The sequence below is a fragment of the Carex rostrata genome, chromosome 14, assembly GCF_964058835.1.
Source record: "Carex rostrata chromosome 14, lpCarRost1.2, whole genome shotgun sequence".
NCBI lineage: Eukaryota > Viridiplantae > Streptophyta > Magnoliopsida > Poales > Cyperaceae > Carex > Carex rostrata.
The window spans coordinates 5,994,907-6,008,195 of record NC_135931.1 but is presented as its reverse complement, the minus strand read 5'-3'; the positions used below and the strand labels follow the sequence as shown (position 1 = coordinate 6,008,195).

The 13,289-nt window shown below is 33.9% G+C and overlaps 3 protein-coding genes across 4 annotated transcripts; 1 reads left to right on the top strand and 2 right to left on the bottom strand.

The window, feature by feature from the left end:
- Positions 1–9: 9 nt before the first annotated feature.
- On the bottom strand, positions 10–1,142 carry LOC144565415 (chloroplast thylakoid lumen protein). Its single transcript, XM_078315163.1, has 4 exons — positions 776–1,142; positions 530–669; positions 329–401; positions 10–241 (listed from the first exon to the last, which is right to left on the bottom strand). The coding sequence occupies exons 1-4, from the start codon at positions 1,089–1,091 to the stop codon at positions 132–134; spliced, it is 639 nt and encodes a 212-aa protein (XP_078171289.1). The 5' UTR covers positions 1,092–1,142; the 3' UTR covers positions 10–131.
- A 4,789-nt stretch (positions 1,143–5,931) lies between these two features.
- LOC144565169 (Haloacid dehalogenase-like hydrolase (HAD) superfamily protein) lies at positions 5,932–7,871 on the top strand. Its single transcript, XM_078314844.1, has 4 exons — positions 5,932–6,128; positions 6,406–6,577; positions 6,676–6,792; positions 7,588–7,871. Exons 1-4 carry the CDS (start codon positions 6,019–6,021, stop codon positions 7,693–7,695), a joined length of 507 nt encoding a protein of 168 aa, XP_078170970.1. The 5' UTR covers positions 5,932–6,018; the 3' UTR covers positions 7,696–7,871.
- A 1,970-nt stretch (positions 7,872–9,841) lies between these two features.
- LOC144565167 (CBS domain-containing protein CBSX3, mitochondrial-like) lies at positions 9,842–13,037 on the bottom strand. Of its 2 annotated transcripts, none has more exons than XM_078314842.1 (6): positions 13,019–13,037; positions 11,653–11,953; positions 11,463–11,544; positions 11,112–11,185; positions 10,759–10,819; positions 9,842–10,212 (listed from the first exon to the last, which is right to left on the bottom strand). In XM_078314842.1, exons 2-6 carry the CDS (start codon positions 11,941–11,943, stop codon positions 10,070–10,072), a joined length of 651 nt encoding a protein of 216 aa, XP_078170968.1. In that variant the 5' UTR covers positions 11,944–11,953; positions 13,019–13,037; the 3' UTR covers positions 9,842–10,069. The 2 variants fall into 2 exon arrangements, with proteins under 2 accessions (XP_078170968.1, XP_078170967.1); XM_078314841.1 differs by lacking the exon at positions 13,019–13,037 and adding an exon at positions 12,776–12,852.
- Positions 13,038–13,289: the final 252 nt, after the last annotated feature.

Below are 13,289 nucleotides of genomic sequence, written 5' to 3'. Positions count from 1 at the left end.
AATGGGAAGGGCAGAGAAAATGCCACGAGAGCAATATATACGCAACTCATCAATGTCAATTTTTTTTTCCCTCTTTCCAAAAAAAATCAGCAAAATAAAAAATAAAGGATAAATTACCCAGGTGTCATCCATTAAAGACCTTTTATTTGACTATTTAATCCAGTCAAATCAATCCATTTTTCCAATGCGCTTGCTGATGATACAAATGCCACTTTGGAGGCCTCTACATCTTGCTTGCTCACTGCAAACCCCAAAAGGAACGAAAGATAGTTCATCATGTGTTAATTTAAGCACAAAAACAAATGATTTAGAGTTGTATCTGGTGTACCTGACGAAAACAAGGAGGCCAAGGAGGAACTGAATTCACCCGCCTCGGTTTTCTGTTCAGGACTCGAGCTCAGCTGATCAGAATCAATTACATCATATCCAACATTAAATTCACCGCTTGTACATCATAAGATAAAAGAAAAATACAATACAATAGAGCCATTTTAAAGGGAAAAAAGAAAGGAAAAAAAAAATATCAAACCTTTGTGAAGGCTTTGTTAACATTTTGCACCCAATCAACATTTGTACTCGGACCTAACACAGAACTGGCTGCTGAAAGATCTAATTTCTCTATAGCCAGCCCTACTCTGCTCAATTTGTACACCAGATCTTGTAGATAACCTGAAGAATTAATTAAGACCAAATCTTAGGATCTTAATATGTCAATTAACAAAAGAAGAGATTATAAAGGAAGAGAAAAAAAAATAAAATGAGGCACGGAGAGGACCTGTCTCAGCAGCGGAGGAGTTGATTACGCCTTGGCGCTCAAGCCGTTTCTTCCTATCATTCTTCACTTTCTCCAACAATTCCAAGTCATCTTCTGCCTCAAGCACAAGTGCCCATGATTTACTCAGGCTCGGTAATTGTTGTGCTACCGTCGTCGCCACTGCCGTCAGGAAAAAAAGCCCCTCTCTCCTGCCTACACTTACACTAGGGGTACTGGTAATACTGGCTGGCACATTTGTTAGTTGTGCTATGCATGTCAGGCATTTCCTTGCTGGAGAAGAGAACGGAAGGGTGAATTTGGGAATTGTAAGGGACATTGTGGTTTATTCGTGTGATTGTGGAGAGAGAAAACCGCATAATATCTCTCATTTTGGTTGCATAGATAAGGGATAGAATAGCAGCTACTACCGGCTGAGAATTTTGGTTGCTGAAGCAGTTCCTCTCCAGTTGCTTTTGTTATGTTTGGGAGTGTTTCCTCTCTTTAAAAAACAAAAAAAACAGCCTCAATTCTTTTCATTTCAAAATTAGGTGTTCAAAAAAAAAAGTTGTTCGCTGTATTTATATGAAGTGCGGGTGAAAACGGATCGGAGACAGTGGTAAAATTATATTCATACTGGAATACAGATATTAGACGGATTAGATACAGATAAGATATTATACAGATATGGATTGGATATCAAATATTCGTAGATACATATATATTTTCATAATATATATTAAATTAGATAGTATATATCTACTAATTAAATATGTATAATTAAAATTCAAAACTATATATATACTACTAAGTACTATCTGTATGAATATTTACATATTAAATAACATATATTCATACATAATTTTTAAATGTGGATCCGGATTTGATTGAATAATATTTGGTCCGTTTTCATCCCTACACGCGGGTGTGTTTTTGCGTCGGTTTAAATCCAACTCGATTTCAATATAAACTAAATTTAACATATCTTAAGTTTATATTTTGATTTTATTTTCCATTAACATGCAAGATTTATCATAACATATTTTTTACTTCAATCAATTTTCCAATTACTCTTTAGTTCTCAACCTAAGATTTAGATGCCTTGTCTCATTCCTTGGGTCAAGTAACGACGATGCCAGATGCTAGATGCAGCTCTATATTTAAAAATCATTATCACTTTATCTTTATGTAAGCTCAATCGTTTTTTACAAGTATTTGTATTCATATTCATATAATATTTCTATAATATTGTTCAGCCTTAAAAAAATAGTGATGAATTTATTATATTTAATATTCAAACAATGTATAATTGTAATTTTTATGCAGTTTGTTTATCGAAAATAACAAATATGTTATTTAGGAAACTTAAAAATAACAAAACAATAAAATCTGATAAGGCTTTCATTATTATATTACAAAAGTTATTTTTAGGGTTTACATGTAGTCCTGATTTTTAAATTTAGTTTCATATTTTGTTAATTCTAGAAGATATCTTGTTTGACTAAAAACATAAGATCGAATCTTCATTATTGAGATTTTAATAACAGCTTTTAAAAACTTGACAAATAAGATCGAATCTTCATGATTAAACTTTCTATAGTTATATTAAGATATTTATAATTGTTGTGACTAATATATTGTGTATTCTAATTCATACATAATGTCATTATTAATAATCGTGATAGTAGAAACTGCTAGTATTTACTGTCAATTGTGTAATTAAATTTTAATTACCTTTTTAGAAATCAAAATTTTCATCTTATCCAAAGCATCTGATTTATATAGTATATTTTCTGTCATCATTGCACAACCCAGTGATGAAATTTAATCCCAAGTATACGGTCACATTGAGACTTAAGAAACAAATACAAATGTCAGAAAATTTAGGGACAAAATCGCAAAACTATGAAAAGAAAATAATCTCTCCAGTAAAAACATAAATGGAGATATAGAATGTAAGAAACTCGTGGGTCTGGTACTTGAGAGCCGTGAGTCGGCACTATTGGAATACCATATCCTCTGTATTAACTCAAATTTTAAGTTAAGATATGAACCGTCCGATTTGAATGCACTAATATTAAAGAGACGGTGCATTATAGATGTGGACCGGATTGGCCCAAATTATGATCGTACGGTCATTTAATTAATTCAAACGGTATGTTAATGCAGAGCAATCGGATTCGCACTTTGTGGCTCGTGTGATTGGCCAATGGGGAGGCTTAGTCAGTTTTCTTTTATTTTCCCGAAAGGACGCGGTTCACGTGTAATTTAGCCCAACCATTTAATTTAAGCATTACTAAAAAGGAAAAAAAGAAAAAAAAATAGTAAAGTTAAACATATTAATTAATACGCGATAATAATCGAATTCCCGAATAACTCCTCTCTCCCTCTCTATCTGTCTCTCTCCTCTCTGTCTCTCCCTGGCGTCGACTCGATCGGTGATCGTATATGCGTAATGGAGATGAAATCGTGCCTTCTACCGAGGAGGAGGGTGAGAAGGAAGAAGAAGAAGAAGGAATTGCTAATAACGGAGAAGCAAATCATGCAACTTCCATCCAGGCAACAGAAAATAGTCGCCACAAAAGGTCTTTCTGCCATGGATTTTCAAGGTTTATCGCCACAAAGAGGAGGAAGATGAAGAAGAAGAGTGAACCTGTGAGTGATTCAGTTCCATCTAGATCTCAAATCAGTTGCTGTTTGTTGCCTACGTGTTTCACTGTCCCCCAATCGCTCACTCCTGATTCCCCTCTCAGTGCTCCTGCTTTCCAATCCCTGATTGAGAAAAACGATTTCTACTCTACGGAATGCAATGTCCATCGAAATCTAAGTCTATTTACCGGGGATTAGATTCTTTTTCTTCACATTTTTTTGGGAAAGCTTTATTTTTCTTTTTCTTTTCTTTTTTTTTCAATTTCACAAATTGTAAAGTCGGTATAGAGTGGTATAATAGTTGTGAGGGTAAATATGGGGATTATTGTTCCAATTACTTCCCGATCAAATTTATTTTACAGTGGCTTTGATTTCATTCTTTTCTCTGCAAGATTGACATGGTTCTCTTCAGTTATCTGATAGATGACCATATTGAATTGGATCTGAGTATGATGTAGTAGTAGAAACCAAAACTCAGAAATTGCATCCCTTGTTTCCTCCTATGCCTGGAATGGAAGTAATTTCAGTGTATAGGAATAAGCACTCACTGTTTTATGCGCAATAACCAGGAATGAAACATTGCAAAGAGTGCAATTATATGATAAATAGCCCCAAAGGAAGGCCTCAGCAGTTTCCTCAATGTCAGGAAAGATGTATAGAAAATGGGAATCGTATCCTCTTGAGTACTACAAAGGTATTGTTCCGTGAAGTAATTGGATCCAGTTTAATTTGAGTTAATCTGGGCCATAAAGTAGTGGACCCCACCCGTGCGGTACTACAGAGGATACCTGTCCAAGAGAATGGGTCTCTTCAGCCTCAAATGTATAAATAAAAGTTAAAACTCCAAAGAAGTGGATGCTTTGATCTTTTTTGGGATGCAAATTGTTATGTCCGGAGAGAATTGCTTGCTTGTAAGAGGCGCAATTTACAATTTGAATTCGACCAGTCATGTTCATTTTCATTTCTTGAAACAATAAGATCCTGAAATTACAATACTGGACTATTTGAAGAAATGTCAACTGTGTTTACATCTAGTCATTGTTTAATTTAACAATTTTTTGGGGTGAAAGCTCGGGCATTTATTTTTCATTGACATCAAAGGGGCCAGAGAAAGATTTCATAGTCATTTGAATTCAATGTCAGAAGATTATCAGTGTGTTGATCTCCTCGCACATATACTTTTAGACTTCAGGGCTTGGCTTTATGGCTTATATTCCTTTCTTTTTTTCCTTCTCCTTTTCTTCTTTTTGATATTCTCTGGGTTTTTCTGCGAAGGTTTTCAAAAAAAAAAAAAGAGAAGATATTCTCTGGGTTTCGAATGTGCTTGAAAATAGTTACGATAAAAAAAAAATTGACACAGTTGGCTATTACAACAATGAAAGAAGAACAACATATCACATATGTTCAATCCCAATGAAAAGACTAAATACAAATAAGGTCAATTTCTCTGAAGTTCACTAAACTTACTTTTTGTCCGAATTAGTCACTTAAGTTTGATTTGTTCCTGAGTAACTATTAAAATTTCTATTTGTTCCAATTAATTCATACCGTTACAATTTTCATCCAAATACTAACAGAATGTGAAGTGATGTAACCTTTTATTTGGAACATAAACTAATTCTCATCTTCTCTCTCTTGTTTTTTTCCTTTCTTCTGACATCTCTTTCTTTTTTCCAGCGTCAAGAGTCAAGACCCAAGTAGGCAAATTATTAACCTCGAGTGTACTTATTGGGTTTGAAAGAAGAGTACAAAGTTATAAGAAAAAAGAAGCTGAAGAGTACGCTGGAAGAGAGAAAAAAAGAGAAGAGTCGCTATTATAAAGCTAAAGAGTCAAAATCAAACTTATTATCTGGTTAGCTCAAGTTATGCTATACTCCCAGGGACCTAATATGAAGCCAAATAGAGTCAACATTCAAGGACATATCAAGTTATAAATCAATACAACAAAGTTTTAATTAAACTTTACAATTAATTCGTTTAGCAAAATCATTTCATAAGCGGCCTCAAACCTCAGAAATTTAGCTTCATCCAACATTTAACAAGCAACCACATTACCTAACTACGAACTAACCCTTAAAAACTAAACAAGAACAGAAAAAAAAAAAAAAAAAAAAAAAAAAAAAAAAAAAACTTGAGGAATCGAACAGAGGAGAAATCGGCATGGCCTTCAAATCGAACAGCAAAAGAGAAGCCATCAAGTAGAAATCATTGATGTCTCCAAAATGTTCCCAAAATAAATTACAGATTTTAATAATTTATCAAATATGATGACTGCTATGTCACATTTTGTTAATATTTTCAGTGAAAATTATAACGGAATAATTTGATTAGAACAAATAAAAAGTTCAATAATTATTCGAAGATAAATCCGTGACCAATTCATTACAAAGACGAAAGTTCAATGACCCAAGGCGAATTTACCCTAAAAACAAACATAGCATATCGAAAGAATAGCCCAACCAATTTCGGGCCGGGCTGAAAGCCCAATAATTAACTTCGTACTTTTAGTCTAACACGGCTCCATTTTTTACCAATCATATTAGAGCTTTTGTTTCCCTTTGGAACTGGGAAAGAAAAAGAAAAGACGGTAGCTTCTGTGGTTGGAAAAGATTTGAGAGATGGGGGAGGAGAGGGTGAAAGAGGAGGCGCTGCGCATAATGAGCGTAATTGAGGTGCTTCCTCGTTTAGTAGTGTTCGATCTTGACTACACCCTCTGGCCTTTCTATTGGTTTATCTTTTCTCTTTTCCCCTCTTTTTTCAGTGTTTAATTTACGAACTGCGCCAACATTTTGTCGTACATTTTGGATTTTGGATTTTGGATTTTGGATTTTTGGATTTTTCAGTGTTTAATTTAAAACCTATATTTCTTAAGTTTATAGCTGATGCTAAACATTTTGGATTTTGGCAAAATGACTTCTCACCTTAGACTTGCATAAAATTTTACCTACTAACGAGCAATAGTTTCTCTATGTCAATCATTTGTTTAAATTGATTATTTTTAACAGCGAATGTCGGTCTAAAAGAGAAAAGCCGTCACTTTACCGAGATGCAAAGGGGATAATGTATGCACTGAGGGATAAAGGGGTTGACATGGCAATCGCCTCCAGATCACCAACTCCTGACATTGCAAACACGTTTCTTGATAAACTCAGCATAAAATCCCTTTTTGTGGCTACCGTAAGCATCCAGACTCAGATATTATATGTTATCGATAAGCAAGCAAAGAGCGAGTCACTTAATTTAACCCGCTGTTGTTGTTGCATTTAATGGCACAGGAAATATTCTCAAGTTGGAGTCACAAAACTGAGCATTTCCAAAACATTCAGAGGAGAACTAACATTCCGTACAAGTCGATGCTTTTCTTTGATGATGAGGACAGAAACATTGATTCGGTAAACTTTTTCTTCCCTGTGCTGATACAAAAATGTGTGCAATTTATGTTCTTGATGGAAGAAAAAGGATGTGCAGTACTTGTTTCGTTGGCTTTCTTTTTCTTATACAGATTCCTCATCTAGTCTCCCATCCCACCCGGTACTGTATGTGACAGTGTTGAACCTGACCATTTTGGACATTTTGCCTATAGACAATTTTTTACCTTTGGACCTTGCCTAAGTATTTAAAACAATAATAACCTGAGAAAAGACCAAAAATCGTCTGAATAAACTAAGTTTAATGGTTCACCGATATGGTATGACCAAGCACTGCTTATGTACGGTGTTTTCTTATGCGTCTAACTCTTGATATAATAGAAAATGTACACCTACATATGGCTTCTGGAACCTTGAAAAAAAATGCATTGGCCTGTGAAGGTAGTGCACCAAAAAGGGCCACTGACTGTATCACAGAACTGTAATAAAAACAATAACAACAATTGAGCCTTTAGTCCCAAACAAGTTGGTGTAATCACTGATATTATATTTGCTGAGGCTCCAATCTGTGACCTCATTCAGCCAATAGTTATAGTTTTGCAAATTCTTCTGGGTTGCGCACTTGTGCTAAGCATTTTTTTTTCTTTTTTTCTTTTTAAGCAAGGGCCATACAAAGCAATATATACATGACAAATTTTTTTTTGAGATAATAAAGTATACATAACAGTTAATTAGATTTGTATTTGTTTACTACTTTCTTTTAATATAAATCATACTAAACCTGAAGACTAAATTCTGAGAGGAACACATAAATTTCAGGTTTCAAAGATGGGAGTAACATCTGTCCTAGTGGAAAACGGGTTGAATCTTGATATGTTCAAGCTTGGCCTCAGAAACTTTGCTTCATCCAACTCTAATCAAGAGTAGAATGTCAGCCAGACACTGTTGTGGTACTTGTTCTTACAAAAAGCAAATGTTCATCATTCATTTTGCAATTTATTTTCCATATAAATCAGCATATGTTGTTGTAAACCCTTCGATTGAGGCACAATTATAGACATCATTTTCCAAGGGTTTGATAATGATATATCATTTCACAAAAAGTGCATGTTAATTTTGCCTTGGAATTTAAAATATCCTGTAAAATTATGTTCAACTAGGTGCTGTCATCAGAGATCTCAATAGAATAAAATTTGGTTTTTGAGATGAATATAAATTCTTAACTGAGCCTATACTTTGCCAGATTCTGACTTCCTCTAATGGGGTATTGACTCAGCCACCAATTTGTAGAGATTTTGTTCCTTATTCCTTTGATAGCTGCTTAATTGAAAATATTTATTGGACGGCCGTACCAGTTTGTTCTCTAATCTAGAGATTTTTACTTCTTTGTTATTTATTCCCGCGATAGGTACTCTATATAATTTAATACTAATACTAGTATCATACCCGTGCGTTGCAACGGGGACATATTATAAAAAATATATATCAATGAAAATAATAATTATCCAACAATTAAGATACATGTTAATAGAAAATTTATATGATTATGTATTTTTAATTAACTTTAATCGTGATCTATGATAACAATTTGATGATGTGATGATTCTTTATTTTTAAGTGCCAATGATATCAAATAATAGCTCGATTCGAATCTAATATCAAATGTCTTACAACAATTCAATATCGACATATAATATGATATAAAACAAAAAACAAAAATAAAAAGTGTTATCGTGTGTATGTATATGATATATATATAGACACACATACATATTATAAGGAAAATATATATTCACACACACGTTTCAATTTATATTCTTCTTCTTTGTTTCCAATTTAGAATACACACACACATTCATATATTATATATTAGAAATATATTCTAAATTGCCCACAATAATATGTATAAAAACAAATAAAGAGACATAAGGAAATAAAAAAAAATGATTTCCATTGTGATCTGTATAGAAACGAAGAAGTAAGAAAATTAAGAAATAAGAAAATTGAAGGTGGAGTCTTCTCAATTGAAGAGGAGAAATACGGAAACAAAGAAATAAGAAACAGATAAATATATCGCTAAATTTCAGAGTTTGTAACGTATTGTGTGGCAACACATGTGGTGAGTATCTTTTTAACTAAATTTAGACTTCTATACATAAAACAAATGTATTTAATCAAAAGAAAACAAATTATGTAATTAGAGGGCTGGGATCAAATCCAAAGTTTCATCTTTCAATCGTAGCCGTTGACGGATCGGACGTCCAACATGCTTAATAATAGAATGGAGATAATTTTTAATTTGCTGCGCTGTATCACTTATTCTCTATTTGGCCAACTTCTAGGACTTCTTCCACTCAAAAAAAAAAAAAAAATCCTAGGATTTATTTTTATTACTTGTACTTGATAGCTACTTAAATAGTAAATATTCATCGCTGCTCCGTATCATTTTGGTTCTCTATTTGACCACTATTTTTTTTACTTGAGGTTCATGCTTCATGCCAAGTATGTTACTATGTAACAGTTTATACCCTGTAGCGAGTGCTTCAAATACACCATATCTTCATTGCTACCATCATTGCTTCCATTATTATAATTTAAATTAATATATTATCATTTAGTTTAATAATTTTAAAATTCAGTTTATTTGAATAGATTTGAATAATCTTCATTAAACACGAATCAGAAACATTAATGATGAGAGGATCAAAAACATAAAAGTTAATAGTGAAAGAGGCTTGAATCGTTTTGATTGAACCAAAATTTATGGTAATCTCTGAGATTAGTAAAAGAACTTCCATATAACTATACAAGTATCTAGGACAGTTATCCTGTAGTTATGCAGCCATTACCTGCATAATGCAGGTAATGTGGCAATAGCAACAAAAATACCGTTCAATACCATGGAACTTTCTTAATCATCTTCTTGGTAATTCAATGGGATAAGAAATGATGGATATTTTGGTTTAAGTCCAAATTCTAAAAAAATGATGGAATATTTTGGTTTAAGTCCAAATTCAATGGGATAAAAAATGATGGATACTTTGGTAATTCAATGGGATGAGAATAGGAGCAATTTTCCAAGGACTAAAAAAATGAAAGGAAAGAACGCTCCTTTCATTAAGCATAACAAAAGCAACAATTTTATTCTTTTGAAGTTCCATCAGCTGTTCTCAATCAGCAAAGCTGCTAGGCAAACACAGAGCATATATACACAGCAAACAGAGACTAGCAACAAGCAACATGCAATTCAAGAGCAAACATATTTTTCGGCATCATCAGAATCAAAGAGGGATCCATTTTATCAGTAACTGCCTTGGATGAAAGCACTGAGACGGTTAAGCTCCTGCTGGTGCTCAGTCACAACGGCACGCACCACATCACCAATTGACACCATCCCAACCATTCCTGTGTCGTCTATAACTGGAATGTGCCTGATACGCCTATCTGCCAAAACCAATAAAGAACCAACTTGTTAGTGAAACGTTCTTCTGCAATAGACAACACAGCTTCCCCCCATGAAGCAATACCCTTTCAATTTTAGCAAAACTTAAAATCAAGTAAAAGAATAAAAATCTAACTTCACTTTAAAAGGAAACTCTAAATATTATTTTCCTCTTTTTTTTTAAGTGATTTTTTTTTTTTTACCAACTGATACAACAAAAATTATCTTTCTTTATATGGCTTGTTGATTTAATAAATGCGAAAATATTAATTGCACTTGGACACCTGCCACTTAAAATCTTCTTACCAATAGTGTGTTTCTATAGCAAATAATCAAATAATATATAGAAGGCCGGGTATGCAAAGCTAAAGATGTTGGGAGTTCATTGTAGACAAGTAAATTTTGGAATTAACTTGCAAATTGCAATATATCATTAACAGTTAGGAACCATAGGTTTTAGTAATTTAAAAAAAAGAAAAAAGAAAAGAAAAAAGCAGCAGTTAGGAACCATATATCTAATCTAAGGATCTTTATATAAATTCACTAACCTGTCATAAGCTGCATTGCTTGAAGAACTCTGGTTTTCGGTGTGACAGTTACCAGCTTGTTCTGAAATCAAAGATTAAAGCAAATAAAAGAAATCAATATGAGAAAGGGAAACAAAAGCAAACTACAATTCAGCACACAACTATATTTCACTCTTACAAAATTTCATAAGAAAAATTCACATTATTAGTAGTGGATAAAGAAAATGATCAGTACCAGCTGGACTGAATCAGACACGACCACCTAACCAGCAAAATATGCTACTACAGCAAGTTGAGTTAGGTTTTGTTTGGATTGAATCAGTACTGTAGTTGGCAATACAGTGAATGATTTCCAGGAACGGGTGGTGGAATACCTCTTCAGTCATGATATCACCAACTTTGGTGGATTTTGAAGATCTTCCCTGAACTATGATTTTCCTCAGATAATCTGACAATGAATCAATGTAATATAGAATCTCAATTAGCAACAGAATAATTGGAACTACACTTCATTTGCAATTAACATAACACCCTTTTGGGTACTACTATGCTTGGGGGAGTCACATCACTAGTTTGGATATTATTTTAGGAGTTGACGGATAAGCAATAAGGATACAGACTAGTGTTTAAGTACTTCACTGAAAGCTAGAGAATAAGCACTTCTAGAATCTAGACTTGTAGCATTTAGCAGGGCCACATATGAAAATGGTCTTAAATTGAAGTACCTCTCTCTGTAATAATCCCAGCAATAGACTTCTCTTCCCCTGGCTTGACGACAACCAAGGCACCCACATTGTGCTGAGTCATCTAAAAAAGGAACAAAAAAAAAGGCAAAAGCAAACAAGTAAATCAGAGATGACCAATTAATCAGTAATTAGAACCACACATCAGTAAAAAGATCAATCAAAGGCATACAGATTGAACTGCATTGTACACGCTGTCGTCAGTCGTGCACCAGAGCCAAGAGCCATCAGCACTTTTCCCCTTGGACTTGAGAATGTCAGAAATGGTGGTGCTCTCAAACCCACTCTCCTCCAGCCGGGCTCCAGCTGCTGGTGCGCCAGCTGCTGTTGAGGACTGAAAGCGTGACTGCACTAGAACTGCCAGGCTACGGCCACCGCCACCACCTAAGCGCACCTGTTGAGGCACGACTGTCTTCAGTGCTGTGCCATGAGATGCCATCCATCGCATCATTGCTCCTTCCATCTTTGCTATTCTTTAAAAACCAAAAAGTGATTAAAAGAAACAGAGAAGGGTAGAGAGATAGAGAATTGTATTTGTGAATCTTTATTTCATATTCTTGTGTAATTGTACATCTCTGTCTATGCTCTATATATAGTCAACAAAGTGACTAGAATCATCTCTTAACCATCAGTCTAACAGAATGATTTAACTACCTATTTACATTGCTAACAGCCACCTAATTACATCTCTAACAGAATATTAAACTAATTCTGTTATAACAAACTCTGTTGACTAACTATCATCTAATAGTGATTAAATGAGCATGATGTTACAACAGGTAGCTGTGATCTATTGAAAGTGGTGCTTCTGATCTAATGACCAAGGACAGAACAGTTAAAAAAAAACTTCTAGTGTTTTCTTTCTCTTTTTAGACAACGTTCGGTGGAGGGATTTTGAAGCTCGCTGCTGTTACTACAAGATCAGTTACAACAGTGATTAAAAATAGTCTATTTACAATTTGTGAGACCGTGATGAAAAAAATCGATGAACTTTTCACTAATCCTGCCTCAAGAGAGTGTCATCTAAATATTAAAACAAAGGATCAGTTCAAATGCAAAGAAAACTGAAATTGACCTGAACTTTTGGGGTTTTAAATCATTAAAAACCAAATCAACAGTAAAAAGTTCTCTAGATTACACAAATTACCACAAGATCTGTTCCAAACTTGACTAGCAGTTACCCATAAAATGATCCGAAGACAAATTTCAAGCTTCATTGGAATTCATCCAATACAAGTGAAGAAATCAGACTAAAAAAACTAATCAGTTTTGCTACGAGCAATAGATTCACTTACATATTTACAAAACTAGCTTCAAAAGGATGAAATATTCTGAAACGTCGCAAAAATGATATCATATCGTTTCTAAACAGGATAAGAAGGTAAAATTAAAATAATCAAAGAATCTCTCCATGGAGTATGCTTCTCAATTTCTCATGCAGAAGATCTAGGAAACTTCAGAAAATCAACTCAAAAGAGTACGAATACAAAACAATTACTAAACTGAAATGCCAAAAGAGAAAGGAAAGCCAGATTAACCTGGTTTAAGGGTTTAGAGAGCGCCGCTGTACGGAGGAAAATAGGAAATGGATCAGAATTCAGAAGAGTATGAGGTTAGTGTGAGATGTTAGAGATGATGAGCACGTATCCTCTGCATCAACTCAAAAGAGAATATTTTGAGTTAATGTATTTCGACCGTCTGATTTTAAACGGAATTAATTCGACCATCTGATTTTAAAACAGGTGCTTTAATATTAGTGTGCATCTAGATAACACGAATTTTAAAACGGATTGGGTGGTCTAGATGCTT